The sequence below is a fragment of the Euleptes europaea genome, chromosome 1, assembly GCF_029931775.1.
Source record: "Euleptes europaea isolate rEulEur1 chromosome 1, rEulEur1.hap1, whole genome shotgun sequence".
Lineage (NCBI taxonomy): Eukaryota > Metazoa > Chordata > Lepidosauria > Squamata > Sphaerodactylidae > Euleptes > Euleptes europaea.
In genome coordinates, this window is record NC_079312.1 from 183,028,614 (window position 1) to 183,053,640 (window position 25,027).

The 25,027-nt window shown below is 50.4% G+C and overlaps 1 protein-coding gene across 1 annotated transcript; it reads right to left on the bottom strand.

Annotated features, from left to right (window-relative positions):
- Positions 1–963: 963 nt before the first annotated feature.
- On the bottom strand, positions 964–25,027 carry PRKCSH (protein kinase C substrate 80K-H). The gene is made up of 16 exons (XM_056859890.1): positions 24,916–25,027; positions 22,565–22,681; positions 21,606–21,701; positions 21,448–21,505; positions 20,221–20,338; positions 17,326–17,455; positions 15,834–15,918; positions 13,887–13,965; positions 12,469–12,555; positions 11,692–11,853; positions 10,260–10,356; positions 6,840–6,909; positions 4,941–5,030; positions 3,328–3,402; positions 2,935–3,034; positions 964–1,095 (listed from the first exon to the last, which is right to left on the bottom strand). The coding sequence occupies exons 1-16, from the start codon at positions 25,001–25,003 to the stop codon at positions 964–966; spliced, it is 1,584 nt and encodes a 527-aa protein (XP_056715868.1). The 5' UTR covers positions 25,004–25,027.

Here is a 25,027-nt window from a genome sequence, read left to right on the forward strand (position 1 = left end):
TCCACCTTCGTCTAAATCTAATCCAGCTTTCCTAATTATATGTTCTGCATATAGATTGAAGAGATAGGGAGATAAAATACATCCTTGTCTGATACCTTTGCCAATTGGAAACCATTCCGTTTCTCCATATTCTGTTCTAACTGTGGCCTCTTGTCCAGAGTACAGGTTGCGCATCAAAATGATCAGATGTAGTGGCACACCCATTTCCTTTAAAACCAGCTATAGCTTTTCATGATCCACACAGTCAAAAGCTTTGCTGTAATCTATGAAACACAAGCTGATTTTCTTCTGAAATTCTCTCGTATGCTCCAGTAACCAACGTATATTTGCAATATGATCTCTAGTGCCTCTTCCTTTTCTGAAACCAGCTTGAACATCAGGCATTTCTCGTTCCATATATGGTAACAGCCTTTGCTGTAAGATTTTGAGCACCACTTTACTTGAGTGAGGAATTAATGCGATGGTCCGATAGTTGCTGCAATCTTTGATGTCTCCTTTCTTGGAAATTGGAATGTAAATGGATCGTTTCCAGTCTGTGGGCCATTGTTTTGTTTTCCATATCTGTTGGCATATTCTTGTCAAGATTTTGATGAACTCTGTTTCTGTGGCTTGGAATAGCTCTATTGATAGCCCATCTGCTCCTGGTGATTTGCTTCTCCTGATTGCTCTCAATGCAACTTTCACTACACTTTCTAAAACTGTAGGTTCTTCTTCAAAAGATCTCCCCTATGGGAACCCAAAAAGCTGACAATACTCCTCTCCCCTCTAGGTTATCCTCATAACAACCACCTTGTGAGGTAGGTTCACCTGAAAGAGAGACTGCCCTGGAAGCTTGCTGATTCCAACCTGATTCTCCCTGAGCCATGCCCAGCCCTACCCATACCATGGTGCCTTCCCAAGTCTCACATTCAGCAAGCAGAGGGGAGGGGATTCACTGACCCGGTGGGGGGGACTCACCTGCCCTCACAATTCGTCGTGAGGGTCCTCTCTGGGGTCATGGCAGGCTGCTGGGGTGACAAAGTCCATCAGGTACTCACACCGGCTGGGCTCTGTGGTGGTTGTGACCATCGTCTCCTTGCCACACGAGAGTTTCACCTGGGGGGGGGGGAAAGCCGGACCGTGACTCCCACTTGGGTCAAGAAGAATAATAAGAGTTGGGTTTTTATATGCTGACTTTCTCTACCACTTAAGGGAGACTCAAACCGGCTTACAATCACCTTCCCCAACCCTACAACAGACACCCTGTGAGGTGGGTGGGGCTGAAAAAGCTCTAAGAGAGCTGTGACTAGCCCAAGGTCACCCAGGTGGTTTCATGTGGAGGAGTGGGGAATCAAACCCGGTTCTCCAGATTAGCCTCGGCCACTCATGTGGAGGAGTGGGGAATCAAACCCGGTTCTCCAGATCAGAGTCCACCGCTCCAAACCACTGTTCTTACCCTCTACACCCTGCTGGCTAAAGCTTGGGGGCTCTCAGAAAATGAGCATGAGGTCTGACAGGATTCGTCCACAGCCTTACTAAAATCCTGTGGGGGGTTTCATATCGGTACCCTCCCCTTCCCCACTCCAAGGGAGCCTCTCCCTTTTATCCCAACAATCCTGCCAGGTACAGAAGGTGGGGGAGGGGGAGGAAGCAGCCCCAGGACATCCCAGTGTGCTTCGTCTGCTTATGGGTTCCCCACCACCACCCCATTCAACCTAGAATTGGCTCTCTGAGGTGTCTGGTGTATTTATTTATGGGGAAACTGGAAGACACTCCGCCTTGCGGGAACGCGCCCTCCCTGAACAGGGCGCTGTGCCCCCAAGGAAGGGGACCTCACGGCCGCCTCCTCGGGGTTCCTCTCCTGCTGAATGGGGGAACAGAACCAGCGGACAAAGCTCCTCCTGAACACTCTCATTTCAGGCTGCATAAGGGGCCCTGCTTGTTTCCCTCACCAATGCAGGAAAAATGGGGGGTCAGAAAAGCCTTCTGCCTGGCGTGCGAGTTTTCTACATGCAGAGAGCTTTTCTCGGTGGGGAATATTCAAAAGACCCCTGGGTCCTTACGCTCAAGAAGCTTTGCTTGTTGTGCAAGCCCAGCTCAGATTGTGGCCATGGGGCGGGTGCACCCTTTGCTCAGTATCTAGGTATATGCCAACCAAGGACTTCTTCTTTCAAGGCAGAAGCCACTGCGTGTGTGCGCACGCGTGGACATGCCCCTGATGGGGCCACCCTCCTCCAGGACCCCTCCCCTCATTGCTTCACAACAACCCACCAACAAGAAACCAGTCAGGCCAACCACGGCATCCCCCAAAAGGAGAGACTGGACTGTCTGATTCACGCTACACCAGGAAGAACAAATGACAACAGAAGAGCCCTGCCGGAGCAGGCCAGCAAGGGTCCATCTAGTCCAACCTCCCGTCTCCCATGGTGGCCAACCAGCTCCTCTGGAGGGCCCAACAGCAAGGCATAGAGGCCTAGGCCTTCCCCTGATAAGAACCTCAGAAGAGCCCTGCTGGGTCAGACCAGTGAGGGTCCATCCGGTTCAGCAGCCCGTCTCACACGGTGACTGACCAGTTGTTCTGGAAGGCCAAAAACAGGGCACAGAGGCAGAGGCCTTCCCCGATAAGAACATCAGAAGATCTTGCTCAAATGTTGCCCCCAGGCACTGGGATTCAGAGGTTGACCGCCTCTGAATGTGGAGGTTCCCTTTAGTCACCATGGCTGATAGCCACTGATAGACATATCCCCCGTGACTACGCCACGGTTACTGGCCTGTTCCTTCCACCGCACTTCCACGGTCCAATCTTGGGGCATTTCCAAGATCCTCACACGCATTCTGTCAGACAGGTTTCCAGCCCCCCTGCAGCTTCCTCCTCGCTGGCTGTGGGGCCAGGGTCAGAGGGGGCCTGCTTCTCTCCTTCCCTGCCCCAGCTGGCCCGTCCACCCAAGCACTCACCGTGGTGGAGCGGTTTGGGCCCTGCCAGCAGCCTGTCCCGTGCTCATATTTCATGACGCTGAACTTGTTGTCTTCCGGCCCAGCCCAGGACCCCCACGTGCTGCAAGGGAAGCAGACCCAGTTAGAGGGCACCCTCCGCTGAGAAGGACGAGCCTGCCAATCCGCACCCGCCCGGATCTTTCCGAGCGCTCAAACTGCTTGACTCGCATTACCTTCTTGGAATCCTTACAACCACCCTGCAAGGGAGGCCAGCATCTCCCCTCTGCGGGGTGTGTGTGTTTGAGGCAGAGAGAGCTCTGGCTGGCAGCTCGGTCTCTTAGCCGTAGGGCTATGGAAATGGACAACGCCAGATCACTATGGGCTTGTTTCCGGAACTGGCCTACAGCTTCTTACCCCAAACTGGTCTCTGAACCACCGTGCTTGGGTTTCTGGGATACTCTGCTGAAGGGACAGAGGCGATAAATGTACCTGGAGAAAGCAGCAGAGAAGAGAAACGGTCATTAGCCTCCACACCACCAGTCTGGCCGGAGCAGACAGCCCGTGGCGGGACAGCCTGCGGCAGCCAAGACCAAACCTTGGGGCCACAGCAGCCTCCTCAGGAAAGCAAACACGAGGCCAGGCCCCAGGAAGCTGGCCCCGGGCCCCTCCCGTGAAACGCAAACTTGGAGCTTGGGCAAGAATTTCGTTTCCAAAGGCAACAGCTTCCTTCAAGCCAACAAGAACTGCTGCAAAACCGGAGCACGTTTTAGCAGGTGTGGAGATCAGTATGGGCGTGGCTCTGCCCAGCGCATCTCTACATGCTGCTGCCTCTAAAGCATGAACACTGAGGCAAAACCAGGGACTTCTGGGGGCTCACGGAGCAAAGGCCAGCCTGCCACGAGGGCCACCGACTAAATATTCCGCCAGAAAGCACCAAGACTCAGCCCCCCTCTCTCTCCTTGCCCACATTCAAGCAAACAATCTGGCCTTCGATCCAGGGCATTTCTAAGACTGGAAGAACAATCAGGCCTTAAGAGCTCCCCAAGAGTTCAGAAAAACTGAGGCTCTGTCTTTGGGGCGGCTGAATTCATTCAGGAGTTTGAGATAAAATTCGGGAATTTGAGATAAAAGTCACCCTGCACGGCCCACTTCAGAGGCAGCCATGTTTCCCAGGCCTGGTTTTCAAAGGCCTTCTGAACTCTCCCCAGCCCCCAGCCCCAATTACACCAGCCTGGACCTCTCCAGCTCCTCTGCCTGGCGTTAGTCCAGCTGCCGTGGAGAGGACGGGCCCCACTCTACAGCAACAGGACCTCATAGGGAAGCCCCGCCATTTCCATCTTATGAACCACAGAATCATAGAGTCATAGAGTTGGAAGGGACCACCAAGGTCATCTAGTCCAACCCCCTGAACAATGCAAAAAATTCACAACCGCCTCCCCCACACATACACACCCAGTGACCCCCTACTCCATGCCCAGAAGATGGCCAAGATGCCCTCCCTCTCATCATCTGCTTAAAGGTCAAAGAATCAGCCTTGCTGAAGATAGCCATCCAGCTTCTTCTTAAAAACCTTCAGGGAAGGAGAGCTCACCACCTCCCGAGGAAGCCTGTTCCACTGAGGAACCGCTCTAACGGTTAGAAAATTCTTCCTAATGTCTAGACGGAAACTCTTTTCATTTAAATTCAACTCGTTGCTTCTGGTCCGGCCTTCTGGGGCAACAGAAAACAACTCGGGACCCTCCTCTATATGACAGCCCTTTAGGTACTTGAAGATGGTTATCACAACACCTCTCAGTCTTCTCCTCTCCAGGCTAAACATACCCAGCTCCTTCCATCCCGGCTCACAGCCCACCCCCACTTCCACTCTGGCCGTCCCCACCTTTTGGTGCTGTGAGAAGGAGGGGCTGCTGGGATATGACCAGAAGGCGGCTCCAGCTGCCCCAGGGACTGAGCAGAGGGGAGACCGATCCCCCTCCCCCCAGAGGAACTGCACCACAAAGTCAAGGGGGCAGTTACCACTAACTTACTCGTTAGTGGTAAGCTCATAGCATTGGTTGTAGAGATAAGAAAATTCCCCGTGAGGTCCAAAATCAAAGGTGATCTCTTTCTCCAGGCTCCTGGAAGGACAAGGGAAAAGACGGTTGGAGGAAAAAAACATTGTTACAGAATCAGAGTTGGAAGGGACCACAAGGGTCATCTAGTCCAACCCCCTGCACAATGCAGGAAACTCACAACTACCTTCCCCTCCCCACACCCCCAGTGACCTCTACTCCATGCCTGGAAGATGCCCAAGATGCTCTCCCTCTCATCATCTGCTTAAGGTCATAGAATCAGCATTGCTGACAGGTGGCCATCTAGCCTCTGCTTAAAAACCTCCGGGGAAGGAGAGCTCACCACCTCCCGAGGAAGCCTGTTCCACTGAGGAACCGCTCTCACTGTTAGAAAGTTCTTCCTAATGTCTAGATGGAAACTCTTTTGATTTAATTTCAACCCGTCGGTTCTGGTCTCTTCTGGGACAACAGAAAACAACTCGGCACCCTCTACAGCAGCACCCTTGTTAGGTTGATTCAGGTCGGAAACCCCGCTAGGCTGATTTGACAGAAAGGCAAGAGAAAGGAAAGTTGGCAGGACCCAAACCTCTCAGCATCTGACCCGGACTGCTCCCCCCCGTGACCTTCCTGCCCGATCCCACCAGAGGGATTCCGGCTGCCGGGGTCACAGAGCTCCCCGTGAAGGACTCGGGGGGCTGAGCACGGCACCTCAGCGTTCCCTGCCCCTTGAGCCATTGGAGGACCTTGGGCCCTCTTCCCGGAGACTCCCTGAGGAAGGAGCTCTCTCTTAGAGCTCTCTCAACCCCACCCACCTCACAGCAGCTGAGAAGAGGGGCTCAGCGCAGGGGAGGGGGAGAAGGCAGGCGGTGAGTCACGGAGGCAGCCAGCCGGCAGCCCTTGACGGGGGAAATGAGGTCAGAGAGCTAAACCCCCTCCTCCCCTACCCCAGGGACCTGACTGGGGGGGGGGGGGCCGGGAAGGCTCTGCTGCATAACTTGTAGAGTTGTAAGAAATCTGAGCGTACAACAACAAAGAAAGATGCAGATATTTTAAGTGAACGCCACCAATGAAAAGTTTGCATTGCAGCACACTAAAGAGATAAAAACGCCCCACCTCCTAGAAATCAATGGATTGAGGGAGGACCTGAGAACTTTATCAATATTTGAACGTATGGAGAAGAGATGACAACTGCGCATGGGCATTTTTAGATATCTGGCAACCTTTGTAGAAGAAGAGGTGGTTTTTATATGCCGACTTCCTCTACCTCGTAAGGGAGACTCAAACTGGCTTACAATCACCTTCCCCTTCCCCTCCCCACAACAGACACCCTGTGAGGGAGGTGGGGCTGAGAGAGTGCGACTAGCCCAAGGTCACCCAGCTGGCTTCGTGTGTAGGAGTGGGGAAACAAATTCAGTTCCCCAGATCAGCCTCCGCCGCTCATGTGGAGAGGGGAATCGAACCCGGTTCTCCAGATCAGAGTCCACCGCTCCAAACCACGACTCTCAACCACGACACCACGCTGGCTCTCCAGAAGCTGATGTGTAGATCTGCCAACACTGCTATATTTTTATTTCCACTCTATAAAGATGATGTTTTTTTTTAATTAGTTACTGGGTGTTGAGTTTTCCCCCCTTCTTTTTTTTTTAATGAAAGAAAGAAAAATGTAATTAAAAAATCAAATAAATTCTGATCAGGCCCAAATTAGCATCAGTGTGTGTGGGGTGGGGGTGGGGGGCTTCTGAAGGCTTTTCCTGGATAGGCTTTAGAGGGTGGTGGGAACCAGGGGGCACACAGGGGGAAATCGGCCACTCAGGAACTGTGCCAGGAAGCCCCTTCCCCTCTTAAAATGCTGCAGATTCAAGCCCAAAGCCGTACCTGATCGACTCCTCCATATCTTTCAGGGATTTCTCCACCTCTTCAAATTGGTCCCTGGCTTTCTGGGCGGCTGAAACACACACAGGCAAAAAGGCGGGATGCAAAAGTGAATGAAAAGCCCCGACTGACTGAACTCCTCTGCAGGACGCCCTTTGCCAAAGCGGCACCTCAGAACTGGGGCCTGCCCTATCATGGCTGTGCGGAAGGAGACGTGCCTTCAGCAACAGCGGGGGCAAGGCGGGAAGACTCTCCGCTGGCCCTCCTCTTCACGCTCTCCTCCCCAGAGGCAGACTCACGGCGCAGAGGAGAGGGCCACGGGTACGAAATGTCACTACAGGAGTATTCCTAAGAACAGGACTGAATGGGCAGGCCAGGGCACACGTTAATCTTGTCCCAGGGAGAGGTGGTGGCAGCCCTCACTGCACGGGCCTACCTGCAAGAGGCACTTCGGTGGACAGAGACCCTCCTCTGCCCCGGATTCTTTCTAGAACCCCCCGGCCACTTTCCATTCACCCTGGTTCTTGTGTGTGCAACACTGATCAAACCTAAACTTAATTTTACTGCTTGAACTGATAACACAGCATAACATAACTGTACCATTCTCTATCATTTATGAAATTGCAGCGTATAAATGCCTCCATTTCCTACAAGCAACACTGCATTCATAGCCAATTAATACATGGTCACACATGAAGCGGCAGTCTACTGAATCAGACTATCTGCCCATCAAGGTCAGTCTTGTCTATTCAGACTGGCCGGAGCTCTCCAGGGTCTCAGGCAGAGAAAGGTATTTCCCATCACCTACTGCCTGGTCCTTTCAACTGGAGACGCCAGGGATTGAACCCTGGGACCTTCTGCATGCCAAGCAGAGGCTCTGCCACTGAGCCACGGCCCCTCCCCTAAATAGAGGACCCTGGAGAGCCGCTGCCGGTTTGAGTAGACAGTACTGACTTTGAGGAAAAGGGTCTGATTCAGTAGAAGGCAGCTTCATGTGAAACATGTGTTCAAGAGAAAAACCTTGTTTTCAAAAAGCATTACACTGATTCAAAGATTTTGTGGCCAATATTTCCAGCACTTCCCAAAATGCTGGAAATATGTTCGTGTGGGAATGGGGTCTATGGGAAACTCCCCACCACCACCCAAGTTTGACACATCTCCAGAAGATGTTTGTGGCAGCGGACGGAAGGAGAGCAGTTGTCCTTCTGCTAAGGGGTTCATTGTTTTGCCCACTCCTTTGGTTTCAGATGTCTATCATCTTTCTGCAGGTTTAATTTGGAATGCCAGGCACGTACCCACGACTGGATTCTCAAATGCCCTGCTTTTAACCCAAGCTTTACCCAATGCAGGCAATTTTCTGTAATAATAAATTCAAAAAAATCCTGTTGTTTATTACACAAAAGCAGAAAATAAGCCAACCCAAATGCTGCTATTTGTGGTTGCGTCGCCTCGGCATCAATGGCTTCCTTATTTATTTACTTGATTTGTTTTTATACCCCGCCCTCCCCCTTGTTTTGCAAGGAAACCTCCCCAGCTGATGTGACCCCTGACCCCCCCCCTTCATTTTCGAACGTGCTCCTGTCGCCGTAAAACCATCCCCGCCTCCAGAGAGAATGTGCACGTGCGCGGAGCTATCTGGAGTACATTTGCACCATCTACAGGATCCTAGAGGCAACACCATGCCAAGCCATCTCATTAAACGGTGAGCCGAGGAATCAGAATCATAGAGTTGGAAGGGACCACCAAGGCCATCTAGTCCAACCCCCGGCACAATGCAGGAAATTCACTACTACCTCACCCCCCACACCCCCAGCGACCCCCTACTCCATGCCCAGAAGATGGCCAAGGTGCCCTCCCTCTCATCATCTGCCTACAGTCACAGAATCAGCATTGCTGACAGATGGCCATCTAGCCCCTGCTTAAAAACCTCCAGGGAAGGAGAACCCACCACCTCCTGAGGAAGCCTGTTCCACTGAGGAACCGCTCTATTAGAAAGTTCTTCTTAATGTCTAGATGGAAACTCTTTTGATTTAATTTCAACCCAGAGGGGGACAGAATTGGTAGGAGGGGACAGAATTGGTGGAGGAGACCCAGGCACGGGAGGCCAAATGCAGGCCAGGACTGGGCCGTGAACGGAGCCCCAGATGCATCCTGCTGGCTTCCCAAGGAGTGGAGGTAACTGCTAACAAACATCTGTGATTTCTCTTCTCACTTGCAGCTGAAGGCTCTTCAGATTTCTATTCCAACCTTACCTCTAAGGAGCTGCTCACAGCAGAGACCTCAGGGGTCACAGAGAAGGGGGAACTCTGTATAGTACCTTGTAACCGGAACCCCACCCCAGTCTTAGTTGCAAGAAAAATTAGCACCTTGGCATAATATACATATAATTACCACAAATGTTTCAAGGCATAGGGCAGCCGTGGATTAAATCATACACCCAAGGCTGTTTTTCAGCACCAGCTGAATTTGAACACAGCCCTCCAACAGTCAAGAGCCACAGCTGGAAAGTTCAAGCTAGGAATTCAAACTAACTTTATTTTCCAGATAAAAGTCGACCAGGCCAGGGGAGCCTCTTCCCGGCACGCAGGAAGTTAAAATGCAGACCTTTCTAGTTCCGTTCAGATTTGAATGAAGTCATTCTGGTTAAATTCTGGCACAGATGGAGGAATTCAGAATGTCCCTATGACACGGCCCACATAATAAGCCCCCCCCAGGATGGGGTCAGCGGATCCTTGAGTCTAAGTGTCCCAGAAGTGTGGGAAAACACCCGCCCCCCAAGTTTGACACATCTCAAGAGGATGTTTGTGGCAGTGGCTCCCTCCAATCTGGCTCCCTCCGACATAAACCTGCCCCCTTTGGGGGATAATTAGGTGCCCCGACTGTGCGCCCAGCCCTGCGCATCAGCAGCCAGAAAGAAGGGGCAGAAAGGCAACAACCGTCACCCCTGAGGAGCGCGCATTATTCGACTCTCGCTCAGATTGGTTAGCTTTTCCAGCAAAAAGATCATTTAAAAAGTGGGAGGACAAAGACAACTCCCAGCCCACCGGGAATCCGCCAGCCACGGTGCAGGCTGAAATGGCCGGCACAGCCGCTGCGGATCATTGCCGTCGCTCCGTTTGCCCAAAACAAACTGCAGAGGCAACACAACAACAGCACAAAGATATGCAATGGTGAACCAGGGTGTGGCTCACTCCAAAGCAGAGAAGATGCTCAACAGCTCCCTGCTCTTAAAGCAGATTCTAAATGCAACATAATCTCATTATGGATCACGACCAGAGAGGGACACCGACGACAACCCCCCAGCGATATTCTTTTTTACTTTATCTTCAACTGAAAGCCAGGGGATCGGCTTTCACCCCCAGCAAGTCAGCGGGCAGGCCTGGCTTTGAGAAACACGGTCGCGGATTTTGAGGAACAGCCTACCGTCAATTAGGTATTGTGTAGCTTCATCGTAAGGAGGCATCTTTTCCAATTCGTCCTCCGCTGCCTTGTTGTCGGACGATGGTGGTATCGGAGGAACCTACGGAGAACACCAAAGCAGCAAGCTGGCAAACTTCCACACAACAGAGCTAGTGCCCAAGTCGCTATTCTTGCCACACAACGGCTGGTTCAACCACTGCCAGCAGGCCCAGATACCCGGCATGCACGTCAAGAAGCTCGCAGAGTTGTTTTAGGAAGCAGGCACTCCAAACATCCTTTGGCTGTTTCGTAGGATTGGCTGCTCTGCTCCTCAGGTCTCCTACCCCTGTGGCTGGATGCGGGTGGCTGAGGGCATGCCTTGTGAATTCTAGCCCAACCTCTTCCTGCAGTGAACCAGGTGAGTTTTGCCACCCTGCCAGCAGGGTTTTATGGCGACCAGGATCAGAGGAGCATGCCGAATATATTAGGTGCTGTGGAACAAAGGCAGGATGGTGCTGCTGCAGTTGTCTTGTTTGTGGGCTTCCTAGAGGCACATAGAGGAACATAAGGAAAGCCCTGCTGGATCAGGCCAAGGCCCATCAAATCTAGCAGTCTGTTCACACAGCTGCCAACCAGGTGCCTCTAGGAAGCCCACAAGCAAGATGACTGCAGCAGCAATATCCTGCCTGGGTTCCAAACCACCTATTATAATAAGCCTGCTCCTCTGATCCTGGAGAGAACAGGTATGCACCATGACTCGTATCCATTTGGACTAGTAGCCATGGATACCCCCTCTCCTCCATGAACATGTCCACTCCCGTTAAAGCCTTCCAAGTTGGCAGCCACATCCTAAGGCAGGGAGTTCCACAATTTAACTATGCCAGTTATCCTGAGAGAATGCTCACTGGCCGCTTCTGTCTGCCTATCAGCAGCATCCTGTTCCATAATCAGGGGCACAGGCAGCATGCTTGGGGCGGAGTTGCTACGGACTCCACTGTCACTGCTAACCTCCCTGCCCCCTGCCCCTTAGAGCCTCTCCTCTCTGCCGCCTAGCAGCACCAGCATCAGGGCCTGAGGCTCTGGCTGCCAGACTCTCCGTTCTCGTTTGCAGAAACCAGAAAAGCAGCTTCTAGCCTTCAATGGCTAGGTGGGGGGGGGGGGTGTTGGACACTTGCAGCCAGCTGGAGGGGAACCAAGTGGCTGTGCCCTAGATGTCTGCCTTCCCCCCCCCTCCCCACGGCCTGCAGATCAATCTCTCCTGCCCTCACCCTAGTCCCAGTAGACAAAGATGGGTATCATGTGCTCAGAATGAAGTATGCAAAAATAAGAACATTTGCATACAGTTTCCCCTTCTACAAGCCACTTACCATGAGGAATATAAATTGGGAGGGGGTGGAGGGAATAGATATCAGTGAATTCCTCTTTGTGCGCAGACTATCACCACTCTGCTTCATACCTTCGTCTCCTCATCCACACCATCTTCATCAGATTCCTCCTCTCCCTCATCTTCGTCATCATAGTCGTCTTCCGTAGGCAGAGGATCCAGATGGGCGTCAGGCTGGGGGGCTTGGTACTCCTCCACGGGGGTCTTTGGCAGAGGTGGGACGTCATCCAAACTCTGGAGAAGAAAGATGGCGCTGAGACCAAGGGTCCCCGTCCCTTCAGAGCCTGTGGGCACCTTTGGAATACAGGCACAGGGCAGGGAGGGGTGCCTCTACACAATGGCTGCCACAGAGGGAGGAGCCAGCTACTAAATGTCAGGTTATGCACAACATGAATAGTTACTCTTTAATATTTCAGGCAGAAGCACCATTTAATAGGATGCCTCAAAAATATTCCATTTCACATACACAAACCAACACGGTGAAGATTCTTATGCTCTGGTGACAGCCGCTGCAGAAGAAACTTTTAAAGATATCTGCACAGCCAGTCAAATCTCCAGTGGCCAGTCAGAAGCCCTGCTGGGTAAAATCCGCATCCCCTTTCTAAGAACACTGGGCAGGGTGCCAGGAAAGGTGTCCGGGGGTGCCCTGGTTAGCCCACTCCCTGCCTCATGGACTGCCTTTGGTCTTCAAATTCAGCCACACAGTTTCGAAAAGTTGAGGGACAAGAAGAAGGAATGCAGTGGAGGTCCGTTCAGGAACCCCCTAGATCAGGGAACAGCTTTTCCATGGATATTTCACAGAAAACCTGCTGGACAGAAGGGCCCCGAAAGGGGGGGCAGTGCACTGACCTCTCCCTTGTACTTTTCCTTGATGGCTGCCCACACAGTGCTCTGGAACTGGCCCACATCTGCCTGCAAGGAGTCGCCCAGCAAGCCCTGAAAGAGCCAAAGGCAGGAGATGAGGCAAAGCCCCCTCCCTGCTGCAGAGGAGCTCAAAGAAGCTCGTCCATCTCATGCCTAAGAGAGGCATCCGAAGGCAAAGAGCCCCTCCGCTCCTAGACTTCGTGGGGAAAGAAATTTACTTGGCACGCGTAAGCGATGCTCTTGCATGTGTCTCCGAGGGCAGAACCCCCATGAACCTCCTAACTTGGGGGTGATTTCACTCCTTTAATGACTAACCCGTGCTTAGTTTCCTTTTGAAGACATCCCCATCTCCTCTTGAAATGAGGAGGAGGAGGATAATCTGGAGAACTGGATTTGTTTCCCCACTCCTCCACATGAAGCCAGCTGGGTAGCCTTGGGCTAGTCACAGCTCTCTTAGAGCTCTCTCAGCCCCACCTGATTGTAAGCCATTTTCAGATTCCTTAAGTGGTAGAGAAAGTCAGCATATAAAAACCAACTCTCCTTCTTCTCCCATGAAAACTGTTCAGCTCTAACGCGTGAGGAGTACATCCCAATACCTCCTTGTACCTGCTAGCTAGCCCTACCCAAACTGAGAGATGCAAAACTCCCAAAATTTTGAAGCCATGAAAAAACACAGTGGGATTTTTCCAGGAAAAAAGTTTGACTCCCCACTCAGGAGTCAAGGCAAGGGGCAACCGCAGAAAATAGTCCCCACCCACCTCACCTCTGAAGGCAGGGGCACAGAGAGCGGGGAGTGAGAGGCAGATCTTAACTGGCAAGCTGGACAGCATGGGAGGAGGCAGTCCTTCCGGTGCCCTGGTCTCAAGTCACTGAGGGCCTTAAAGCCAAGAGCCAGTCATCTGAATTGTACCGATGGGTAGCTTTCAGCGCAGGGGTGATACAATCCCTGTCGCCAACCTCCGACAGTCACCTGGCAGCGGCATTTCAGACCAGATGAACTTTCTGAGCTGCTTTTAAAGGCAGCCCAAACAGTGTACGATCACATCAGAAACCACTGTGGCCAGGTCACAATTTTTGAAGAGCAGTCGTTGCTGATTAAAGGTGCCACGTGCCATAGAGGAGACCTGAGCCCCCAACCATAGGCCAGGATCATAGAATCATAGAATAGAATCATAGAGTTGGAAGGGACCACCAGGGTCATCTATTCCAACCCACTGCACAATGCAGGAAATTTACAACTACCTCTCCCGCACACACACACCCAGTACCTCTAAGCTGTGAACCTGCTCCTTCATGGGGAGTGCAACCAGCTCCAGGACAGGCTGGCTCTGCAGTCCCCGAGCAGCTTCTACACTGACTGACAGATCACATCTACTCCCCTCCCAGAGAGATCCCCCCCATACCTGGGCTTCAGATTCAGACATGATCCCATCTCCATCCACGTCTAGTTCGGCATGCTCCTGCAGCTCAGCGACCGACACACTGGAGAGAGAAGAGGGCAGACGAGCAGTCAGGAGGCCAGCCGGGAGTTCGGCAACTCTGAGTACACCTTTGTCTGGAATGCACTTTTAGCCCCTAATATTCTCAGCATTCCTTGTGCACAAGTTTCTAGCTGGTTTCTCCAGTTGGCCAAGTCTGCAGTATCTTTCATGTTCTTTTATCCTTGTTTGTATGCTGCGTTGTGTGGTCCCGATGTAAACTTGTCCACAATCAGCAGTGGCTGAACATGGACTGACCCAAACAGGACACAGGGACTTATTCCAAGACACTGAAATACTGGACTATTCTACCAACTGGTTCTTGTAGGTTATCCGGGCTGTGTGACCGTGGTCTTGGTATTTTCTTTCCTGACGTTTCACCAGCAGCTGTGGCAGGCATCTTCACAGGAGTAACACTGAAGGACAGTGTGTCTCAGTGTCAAGTGTGTAGGAAGAATAATATATAGTCAGAAAGGCGTTGGGTTTGAGCTGAATCATTGTCCTGCCAAAAGTATCAAAGGTAATGTGCTAATCATTGTCCTGTAAGTATCAAGATAATGTGCTAATGAGGGTGTGGTATGTTAATATGGAACTATTGTATCCTGAAGTGATCTGTTAATGTGTGAAATCCAAAGCTAATCTGCATGGCTATTGTGGACTGGAGTCTTTGTTAGTCTGGAGGTTTTCAGGACAGGAAGCCAAGCCTTATTCATTCTTAAACTCTCTTCTTTTCTGTTAAAGTTGTGCTGATGTTTATGAATTTCAATGGCTTCTCTGTGCAATCTGACAAAATAGTTGGTAGAATTGTCCAGTCTTTCAGTGTCTTGGAATAAGACCCTGTGTCCTGTTTGTGTCAGTCCATGTTCAGCCACTGCTGATTTCTCAGGGTTGGCCAAGTCTGCAGTATCTTTCATGTTCTTTTATCCTTGTTTGTATGCTGCGTTTTGTGGTCCTGATGTAAACTTGTCCACAGCTGCAAGGTATACGATATACTCCTGCAGAGGTGAGGGGGTCTCTTTTGTCTTTTGCTGATCGTAGCATCTGTTGTATTTTCTTGGTGGGTTTAAACACTGTTTGTAGGTTATGTTTTTTCAAAAGTTTCTCCATCCTATCAGTGACTCCTTTAATAAATGGCAAGAATACCTTTCCTGTGGGAGTCTGTTTTTCCTGAGTTTTCTGATTTTTGTTTGGTTTAATTCTACCAACTATTTTGTCAGATTGCACAAAACCATTGAAATACATAAACATCAGCACAACTTTAACAGAAAAAAAGAGAGTTTAAGAATGAATAAGGCTTGGCTTCCTGTCCTGAAAACCTCCAGACTAACAAAGACTATAGTCCACAATAGCCATGCAGATTAGCTTTGGATTCCACATGTTAACAGATCCCTTCAGGATACAATGGTTCCACATTAACATACCACACCCTCATTAACACATTATCTTGATACTTACAGGACAATGATTAGCACATTACCTTTAATGCTTTGCAGGACAATGACTCAGCTCAAACCCAACCCCCTTCTGACTATATATTACTCTTCCTACACACTTGACACTGAGAGACACTGTCCTTCAGTGTTACTTCTCTGAAGATGCCTGCCACAGCTGCTGGCGAAACGTCAGGAAAGGAAATACCAAGATCTCTGGTATAGCTTTCTAAGCTGCTGTGGCAACAATAAGTGCTTCTCTCCACAAAGAAATGAAGAATTAAACTCTACGGCTTACACCAGGGCTGGACCGTCTCCCTCTAGCCCACTGATTCACACCAGCAGCGGGTCATCTTCTGGCCCCCTCCAGCCCAGGCCTTCACTGCACCTACTGGAACAGGCCCTGATCCTGCTGACAAGGAGAGAAGGAAGGGACACTCACACTCCGTCCGCGTCACTGTCCAGCTCCCGGAAGGCCTCTTCCGCCCGGGCTTGGTCCTTCGCTGCTGTTTCGGCCATTTTCTGGGCTGTTGCAAAGCCAAGAGACAAGAAGTCACTGTTCGTAAGAAGACCGGAGCACCCAGCAGCCCCAGTGCCCATCTTCTGCTCTTGGGTACCACTTGTACCCCTTAGCTAACATAATCTCGCAGTAGTTTTCCTTTTCTTTTTTTTGGGGGGGGGGGTATGTAATCGCAGCTGACTTATGGCAACCCCATAGGGTTTTCAATGCAAAAAACATTCAGAGGTGGTTTGCCATTGCCTGCCTCTGCGTGGCAACCCTCGGTGGTTGCCCATCAAAGTACGAACCAGGACCGACCTTGCTTAGCTTCTGAGATGCGATGAGATCGGACCAGCATGGGCCATCCAGGTCAGGGCAAGATACATACAGAGGTAGGTTTGCCACTGCCTGTCTCTGCATAGCGATCCTAGACTTCTCTGCTGGTCTCCCATGCAAATACTAACCACGGCCAACCCTGCGTAGCTTCTGAGACCTGAGGAGGTCAGGCTAGTTGGGGGCCACAATAGCTCAAAAAGTTACAAAATATAAAAGCTGAAAAATAAACCGAACTGACTCAATGACTGCCCAGGAACCACACTGCTCCCTCCTTCTGAAGTGCAGCTGAATATCTGCCACAAGAGATTCTCAAATGTGCCAGATTTACTGGAGTGTTCAGTAGATATGGGATAAATCTGAATAATTCCTTTTGAACAATGCCCTGTCGTTTCAGCTGAAGGTGGTGGGGATTGAACCTGGGACCTTCTGCATGACAAGCAAAGGCTCTACCACTGAGCTATGATTCCTCCCCTAGGGGTCTTGTGCCAGAAAACACAGGCTGTGTACTTGCCCCAAAGGCAGGAGCAAAGCATACGAAGCCCGCCGCAGCTCCCTTTCATTCCTGGGAAGCCTTTCTATGCCATTAAGACACTCCAGTTCTCACCAAAATGCTCTCTTGGGTCAAACTGGTCATAGAATCATAGAGCTGGAAGGGACCACCAGGGTCATCTAGTTCACCCCTTGCAGAATGCAGGAAACTGTCTGCTGTCAGATGGCCATCCAGCCTCTGCTTAAAAACCTCCCGGGAAGGAGAGCCCACCACCTCCCGAGGAAGCCTGTTCCACTGAGGAACCCCTCTAACTGTTAGAAAAGTCTTTCTAACGTCTAGACGGAAACTCTTTTGATTTAATTTCAACCTGGTTCTGGTCCAACCTTCTGGGGCAACAGAAAACAACTAGACACCCTCCTCTCTATGACAGCCCTTCAAGTACTTGAAGATGCCTATCATATCCCCTCTCAGCCTTCTTCTCTTCAGGCTAAACATACCCAGCTCTTTCAACCTTTCCTTGTAGCACCTGGTCTGAAAGGAAGGCCTCTGGCCAGCAACACAGAGGCCTGCACTACCACCCCCACCCCCAATACGGCACAGGCCCCTCACCCTCCCAGGCCTTTGAGTGGGCATCCTTTGCTTCCTTCTCGGGCTTCTCAGCAGCCTCCTTCAGCAGCCTCAGAGCCTCCACTCTATCCTCCACAGACTTCTTCCCGTCCTGGAGCTCAGACAGCTTCCTCTGCAAAAAAAGAAGAAGGAAGGTCTCTGATGGCCTCGTACTGGAAAAAAGCACAGATGCCTTCTACTGGGCAGTGGTATGAGAAGGTGTGGAACCTTTTAATTCCAGATAAAATATCTTCACAACTCAAAGTAGCAAATAACTTATCTTGCTCTACAAACTTTTAAAATAGACGGCAGCCTTTTCTAGAATATGTGGAGAAGGGGGCATCACGAAGTAAACCATGTCCATGAAACTATCGTATGATCTGCATTTATTAAGTTCTGCTAAGTGGTATGACTTCTGTAAAAAGCACTGATGTTTAATATTGGAACAAAGTATAACATTGGAACATATTTTGGAACCAAGTATTGAAACATATCTTGAATGTACAAGGATGTTTAACCTACTGCTGTTGTATTTTTATTTTTGTTGTTGTCGTCGTCATTATAAACTAAACTCAAAATAAAGGTTTTTTGTTTTTTTAAAGGAAGGTCTTCTGAATTCAGCACAGGCCCAGACCTTCTCTCAAGAGGTTGGCTTTGATGACCCTGGTGGCCCCTTCCAACTCTATGATACTATGAAAAGCCTCATCGTTTGCACCAGCCCAGGACTGGAACCCCCTTCTCTGCTCACTGCATGGCGCGGCCGTGCCATTCAGAATGCAAATCAAATCAAACCACCTTTATTACAGGCCAGCATAAATATAAAACATACATCCTTTGATAAAACCACACAGCTCCTACTTAGAACATCCCATCCAAGCTTGCTAGTCTGAAGATTTATCCGTAAGAACTTTGTTCATTGTTAATGCCTTCTGTTTCCAACAGACGTAAGAGCAAAATTTTTGCTAGAGTGTGAGATAAAAGTCACTTTATCTTCCAGTAGATATTCTACCAAAATGGCCTCGGAGGTTTAAGAGTGTACAAACCAAGATAATAATAGTAGTAGTAATCATAATAGTAATAGTAGTAGAAGAGGAGTTGGTTTTTATGTGCCGACTTTCTCTACCACTTAAGGGAGACTCAATCCGGCTTACAATCACCTTCTCTTCCCCAACCCTACAACAGACACCCTGTGAGGTAGGTGGGGCTCAGAGAGCTCTAAGAGAGCTACGGCTAGCCCAAGGTCACCCAGCTAGCTTCATGTGGAGGAGTGGGGGAACAAACCTGGTTCACCAGATTAGCCTCCGCCACTCATGTGGAGTGGGGAATCGAACCCGGTTCTCCAGATGATGTTAGCAGGGGAGCATCATTCAGAATGCAAAAGGTTAACAACCTGGCCAAAATCTGGGTCGTCTCTTTTTGACAACTAGAATTAAGTTGCTCCTTTTCTTTGAATTTCACCCCCCACACACACACACACACACCATGACCAAAGAGGAACCAGGCAAAGAGGAATTTCCACGAGCTGATACAGTTGGAAATACATGAAGCTGCCTTATATTGAACCCGGCTCTTCGTCCATCACGGTCAGGATCGTCTACTTGGACAGGCAGCGGCTCTCCAGGGTCTCAGGATAGAAGTGTGATTTTGTGATTTTATTTTGTGAAGTCTTTCACATCACCTGCTACCTGTTCCAGCCCTTTCAACTGGAAAAGCTGGGGACTGAACCTTGGACCTTCTGCATGCCAAGCAGTTGCTCTGCCACCCAGGGCAGCTGCACCCAAGCGCTGCAGCAGGAACAGGGAAATCTTGACATAAAGAGAAGCCAAGAAAATGGAACAAATCAGGGCCAGAAAAACACGGCTGGGAACTCGCCACAAAGTGCCAGAGAACAGATGTTGAAGGGAAAGAGAGAAGGGAGGCGGAGCACGAAGGAGAGAGGGAGGAAACGGCACCGCCAGTCTCCATCCAGGCCCAGATGTGCAGAGGCTGGCCAGGGGCAGGCAGGGAGAGGAAGGTGCCCCCATAAGCTTGGAGGAACTTGCAAGTTTGGGGTTTCTGCCTATGCGCTTGCTCTTGGTGTCGGCACAGGCTCTGGAGAAGCTCTCCCGCTGAGACCACTGCAGAGCTGGAGAATTCAATGCTCTGAAGTGCCCATTTCCGACAGGGCAGTGAAGCAGGACCTCTATTCTCCAGCAAGCATATTCGGAGGATCCCAGAGTAGTCTGGTTCTTGATCTCTTTCAGGAATACATTAGGCTGGAAACTGGGCCCTTATAAGACAGCACCCTGTGTTTTGTAGATTACTGCAAGGTCATGAATTCTTCGGGTAGTCATGGGTCGGAAGCTATTTAATTGCCCAGAGCACAACAGAAGGCAACACCTGGGCTCCTGCGCTCTGACAGAGGTGAGAGGGTCACTGCCCTCCTTTTTAACTAAAAAGGTAATGTAGTGGTGTAGTGGTTAAGAGCGGTAGTTTGGAGCAGTGGACTCTGATCTGGAGAAGAGGGTTCGATTCCCCACTCCTCCACATGAGAGGCGGAGGCTAATCTGGAGATTAGTTTGTTTCCCCACTCCTCCACATGAAGCTAGCTGGGTAACCTTGGGCTAGTCACAGCTCTCAGCCCCACCTACCTGACAGGGTGTCTGTTGTGGGGAGGGGGAGGGAAGGTGATTGTAAGCCGGTTTGATTCTCCCTTAAGTGGTGGAGAAAGTCAGCATATAAAAACCAACTCTTCTTCTTCTGCTTGCTTACGTGAGAATACAACATGATCACTCAGCAGCACCCACAGTTTGAACCATCCTTCTCTCCCCTCCCCTGACAGCATCTACAGGGACAGCGGGCACCTCTGCTTCCGCTCCATCCACAAAGCCCACCCGCTCCTCCTGCCACGTCCCTCACCTGTTTCTCTTCTTTCCTCTTGCTTGCCTCTTCCATGAGCGCCTTCTTGAGTTCAAAGCCTTCCCTGGCCACTTCGGCCATCTGCCTGAGAGCCTCCTGCTCCTTCCGGCCCATCTCTCTGCAGAGGAAGGGGGAAGCAGCTACCCGTTAGCCCGCATCTTGCAACCGCGCTACCTGTGGATACGCAGAAGCAGACAGGTGGGGACAAACGTCCTTCAGTCACGCCGTGCATAGCAGAACTGGTACAGGAGGGGCTGGACGCCACTCGGGCTATGCCATGCTGCTGCTGAATGCCACGTGCCAAAAGCAAACCGGGAAAATATGCAAAGTCTCTTATAAACTCCGTGTTTATGTCATTTGCTCAATGTCGTGGGGCCAGGGCAAGACTTCACGGTATGTCAAGGAGAAACATCTTTGGAGGCCGGGAGGGAGGAGCAACAGCTTAAGACACAGAAGAGCCACTCCTCAAGGATTTTGGAGGAACTACCTGAAAGGTCTGAAAGGGAGGTAAAGAGGGAGAAGGGACATCAATCCCAGCTGCTGTTTCAGCTGGCACCTGACAGAGATCAGGCTCAGCTGGGTGAGCTCCCGGACCCTCCAGAGCTCGCCTGGGCCATCAGAGGAACCGGCCAATGAGTCCAGAACCGGCCCTGGAGCACTTAGCTGTTTTATTTGCTCCTTACTGTGTAATTTGTATCACCATTTCTCTCTCGTAAACTGCTTTGGGATCCCGGCCTTTAAGGAGAAAAGTGGGGTACAAATACTTAAATAAATGTTCTCCATGGGTACGGTTTGCACTTGGATTGCTGACCCTAGAAGCTAAAATGGCTAAACTGAGGCTATCGTATTTTGGTCACGTCATGAGATGACAAGAGTCACTGGAAAAGACAGTCATGCTAGGAAAAGTGGAGGGCAGCAGGAAAAGAGGAAGACCCAACAAGAGATGGATTGACTCAATAAAGGAAGCCACACCCTTCAATTTGCAAGATCTGAGCAAGGCTGTCAAAGACAGGACATTTTGGAGGACTTTCATTCATAGGGTCACCAGGAGTCAGAAGCGACTTGACGGCACTTAACACACACATCAGTGTCTGCTAGAAGCACAAAAGCAATCCGATTAGATTTGGACATCAGGATTCTCCTGAGAGCTGTGCAGAAGCAAACTCTGTGAGTTAGCCCAGGACTATTTTTGTCACAGAAGGGGGCTTACGAAAAGCTGAGCCTCACTTGCAAGTATTTTCACAGACGATGCCACTGTTGTATTCATCGGTTGTATCACAGCAATCTGAAAGACAGACAGAAAAGGGAGAGCCCAAACATGAAGCATTTGCTCGTGTCTGTGGGCAGCTAAAAGGATCCCGCCACCTTCATCCCACACCACTTACCGCAAATCCCATCATTGACACGGGAAGAGGGGACGTACTGAGGGCGGTAGCCGGCGTTCGAGCAGTGGAAGCGACCGTTGGGGCACGCGGCGGTCCCTGGAAGGGCAATGAGAGCAGTGTGAACAGAGAACTGACCCACTGGGGGGGGCAGAGAGTCAGGAAAATCCTGTGACCGGAGCCATTTGGGCAGTTTAATGGGCCCATGTGGGACAGCAGCCGTTTCCTTGTGTTTTTGCACAATGGACGGTGGTTATGGCAGAGAAAAGTGGGGTATAAAAACCAACTCCTCTCCTTTTCCTTCTAGTTCTTCTACTGCAGACCAACAACACAGCTACCCTCTGATACCTCTGGTCATTGGGAAGTGGCATATTGCATGTGTGACCTCACAATAAATTAAACAGGAGCGGCCCAAGCAATTATTTTAGTGCACTGGTATACATCTGGGTACGGTTTGCACTTGGATTGCTGGCAACTGCTTGCCTCTGAACACATGAAGCTGCCTTCTACTGAATCAGACCCATTGTCCATCAAAGTCAGTATTGTCTGCTCACACCGGCAGCGGCTCTCCAGGGTCTCAGGCAGAAAAGGGTCTTTCACATCACCTACTTGCCTAGTCCCTTTAACTGGAGATGCCGGGGATTGAACCTGGGACCTTCTGCATGCCAAGTAGAGGCTCTACCACTGACCCACCACCCCTTCCTTTCTGTAAAACCTCCTCAAGAAGCCCTTGCCTCTCTGAAAAAGCTTCTTCCCGCCTGTCTCATCACAGGTTGGTTGTTCTAGCATCCCTCATAACCCCTCCAACATACCTTTAAATGAGAGTGAAATCTTTAACCACTTTCAGCTCTAGAGCCAGTGGTCACAGGGCCCGGCCTGTGGGTGAGGATCTGGCCACAGTCGACGGGAGCTCTGAGCTGACGGGGGGTGGGGAGGACCCCCGAAGGGCACACCGCACTCACCGGGCTCATCAGAGCCATCTCTGCAGTCGCAGTAATCGTCGTTCACTCTGTCGTAGGGCACCGTCGCGGAGCCGTCCAGGCAAGTGAAGGGCTTCGAGTCATCGTAGAAGAGGCGGTCTGGAAAGGACAGAAGGGACACTAGGACTCGAGCGGGGGACAGGGATGAAGGGCCACGGACCACAGCCAGAGCAGGGCTGGAGCTGGGAAGTCAGCAGGCCGGGCACAAGCCGTGCCGAGGTCAGAAGGCCCGGGGGTGGGACTTTGGGAAATCTGAGAGAGCACAGGGAAAACATCCATGAAATGCTGCTTCTTTCAGAAGGAGTTAAATGCTTTTTCAGGGCGATGTTTGGCCACTTGGCATGTACAGTATGAACATCTGTAAGTAAGAATCTGTCTCATTAGGTAATGATAATTCTTGTAGATACTGCAGACGTATACAACTTATTTTCAAGGAAGTTTATTACTTAAACATTAATAACCAGGCAATAATTCATAATAATATACAATTCATAATAAAGTTGATCTACAAATACGCTGGCAGTCCTACCTACTGAGACCTTTTAAGGGTGTCTCTGTTCACGACAAAATTTGTTTTCCCAATTCCAACTATAGAATCATAGAGTTGGAAGGGACCACCAGGGTCATCTAGTCCAACCACCTGCACAATGCAGGAAATTCACAACTACCTCCCCCTACACACACTCCATGACCAGAAGATGGCCAAGATGCCCTCTCTCTCATCATCTGCCTAAGGTCACAGAATCAGCAATGCTGACAGATGGCCATCTAACCTCTTCTTAAAAACCTCCAGGGAAGGAGAGCTTACCACCTCCCGAGGAAGCCTGTTCCACTGAGGAACCGTTCTGTCAGAAAATTCTTCCTAATGTCTAGATGGAAACTCTTTTGATTTAATTTCAACCCACTGGTTCTGGTCCGGCCTTCTGGGGCAGCAGAAAACAACTCGGCAAACTCCTCTATTTGACAGCCCTTCAAGTACTTGAAGATGGTTATCATGTCCCCTCTCAGTCTTCTCCTCTTCAGGCTAAACATACCCAGCTCCTTCAACCTTTCCTCATAGGACTATCTTTTTTTCTCTACCTCTCTGATGCCAAACATTAAGATTCAGATGCATAGGAGGCAGCAGTTTGCTCTCAAGTGCTGAGCACATGTGCAATTTTGCTCATAAAAGAAGGCAATTCTACTTTTAAATTCCATAAATAAGCAAAGCACTTCAGTTTTATACTACATTATAAGTTATGCATTTCATGTTTTATGTATTTCCTTCTTTCATTTCTTATCTTCCTTTTCCGCAAGGACATTAGATGTATTATACACTCCCAGCTCCAGGACTAGGGGCTCTTTCTGCCTTCCTCCAGATATGCCTTCTGTGCCAAGGCCTACCAGCAGACTTCCACCTGGCAGCTTACCTAGTTCTTCAGCACACGAAGGGATAGGACAGCCATGTGTGGTCACCTGGCCAAGGGGGAAGGGAAAGAATGCCCTTTGGCACGCTGCCTTTGGGGCTAGAAGTAAAGCAGGTAATTGTGAGGATGTGAAGCTGCCACAGTTCTACTGATTCCCACAAGAAGGGAATCACAAGGCACTGTGAACACTCCCAGCATCTCTGGGAAATAGTGGCAGAGGTGTGTGTGTGTGTGTGCGCACATGCAGCCATAACACAGTGTTCTGGCTAGAGATGGGAAGGCCTGGGAAAAACGGAATAATTGGGGGGAAGACAGGTTTTTCCCCATTTTTTTCCCAAAGCTGTTTTCCCCAAAAAACCAGCCTTTGGAAAAAAAGGCTATTTTTCTGAGTTTTTTCCAGGCCTTCCCATCTCTATCTCTGGCATTTTGTTTTTGGAACAGGGGGGTCTAGTCCTATTCTGGGTAGGTGTCCCAGAGTATTGTGTAAGGTTCAGGAGGCCTGGCCCTGCTCAGTGCCTGGATGGGAGACCACCTGGGAATCTCCCCACGAGCACTGATTTCCGGTTCACACACATCAACCATTTGTGCTTCAGCCTGCCACAAGACTTGATTCACCTTCAGCTTTTCATTCCTGGAAAAAACACCAAGAGTAATTGCCCTGAAGAATTGTGGGACTCTGCTAGCACACAAAACAAACTCACAGATTTTTAAGAGAGGCACCCGCTCATCTTCCTCCCAGTCTCCTCCACTGTGTCAAGAGGAAGAGAAGGGAACGGTCTCCTGATGACCTGGAACTTCTGTAACCTATTTTCTGAGCTACCTGTTACTTTGGGAGTTCATAGTCTGAATAAAGAGCACTGGAAACTGCATTACGCACAGCAAACAAAGCAAATTACCAAGCTTATTACTGACCCGCTGGGAACTCACTTGTTAGGGAAACACCTCTGGGTCTTTTCACCTCCACGGGAGAGGCCAGGCCAGAAAGGCAGGACAGCAGCAGAGGCAGAAGCAGCATGGCCGAAGGAGAAAAGACACAGCA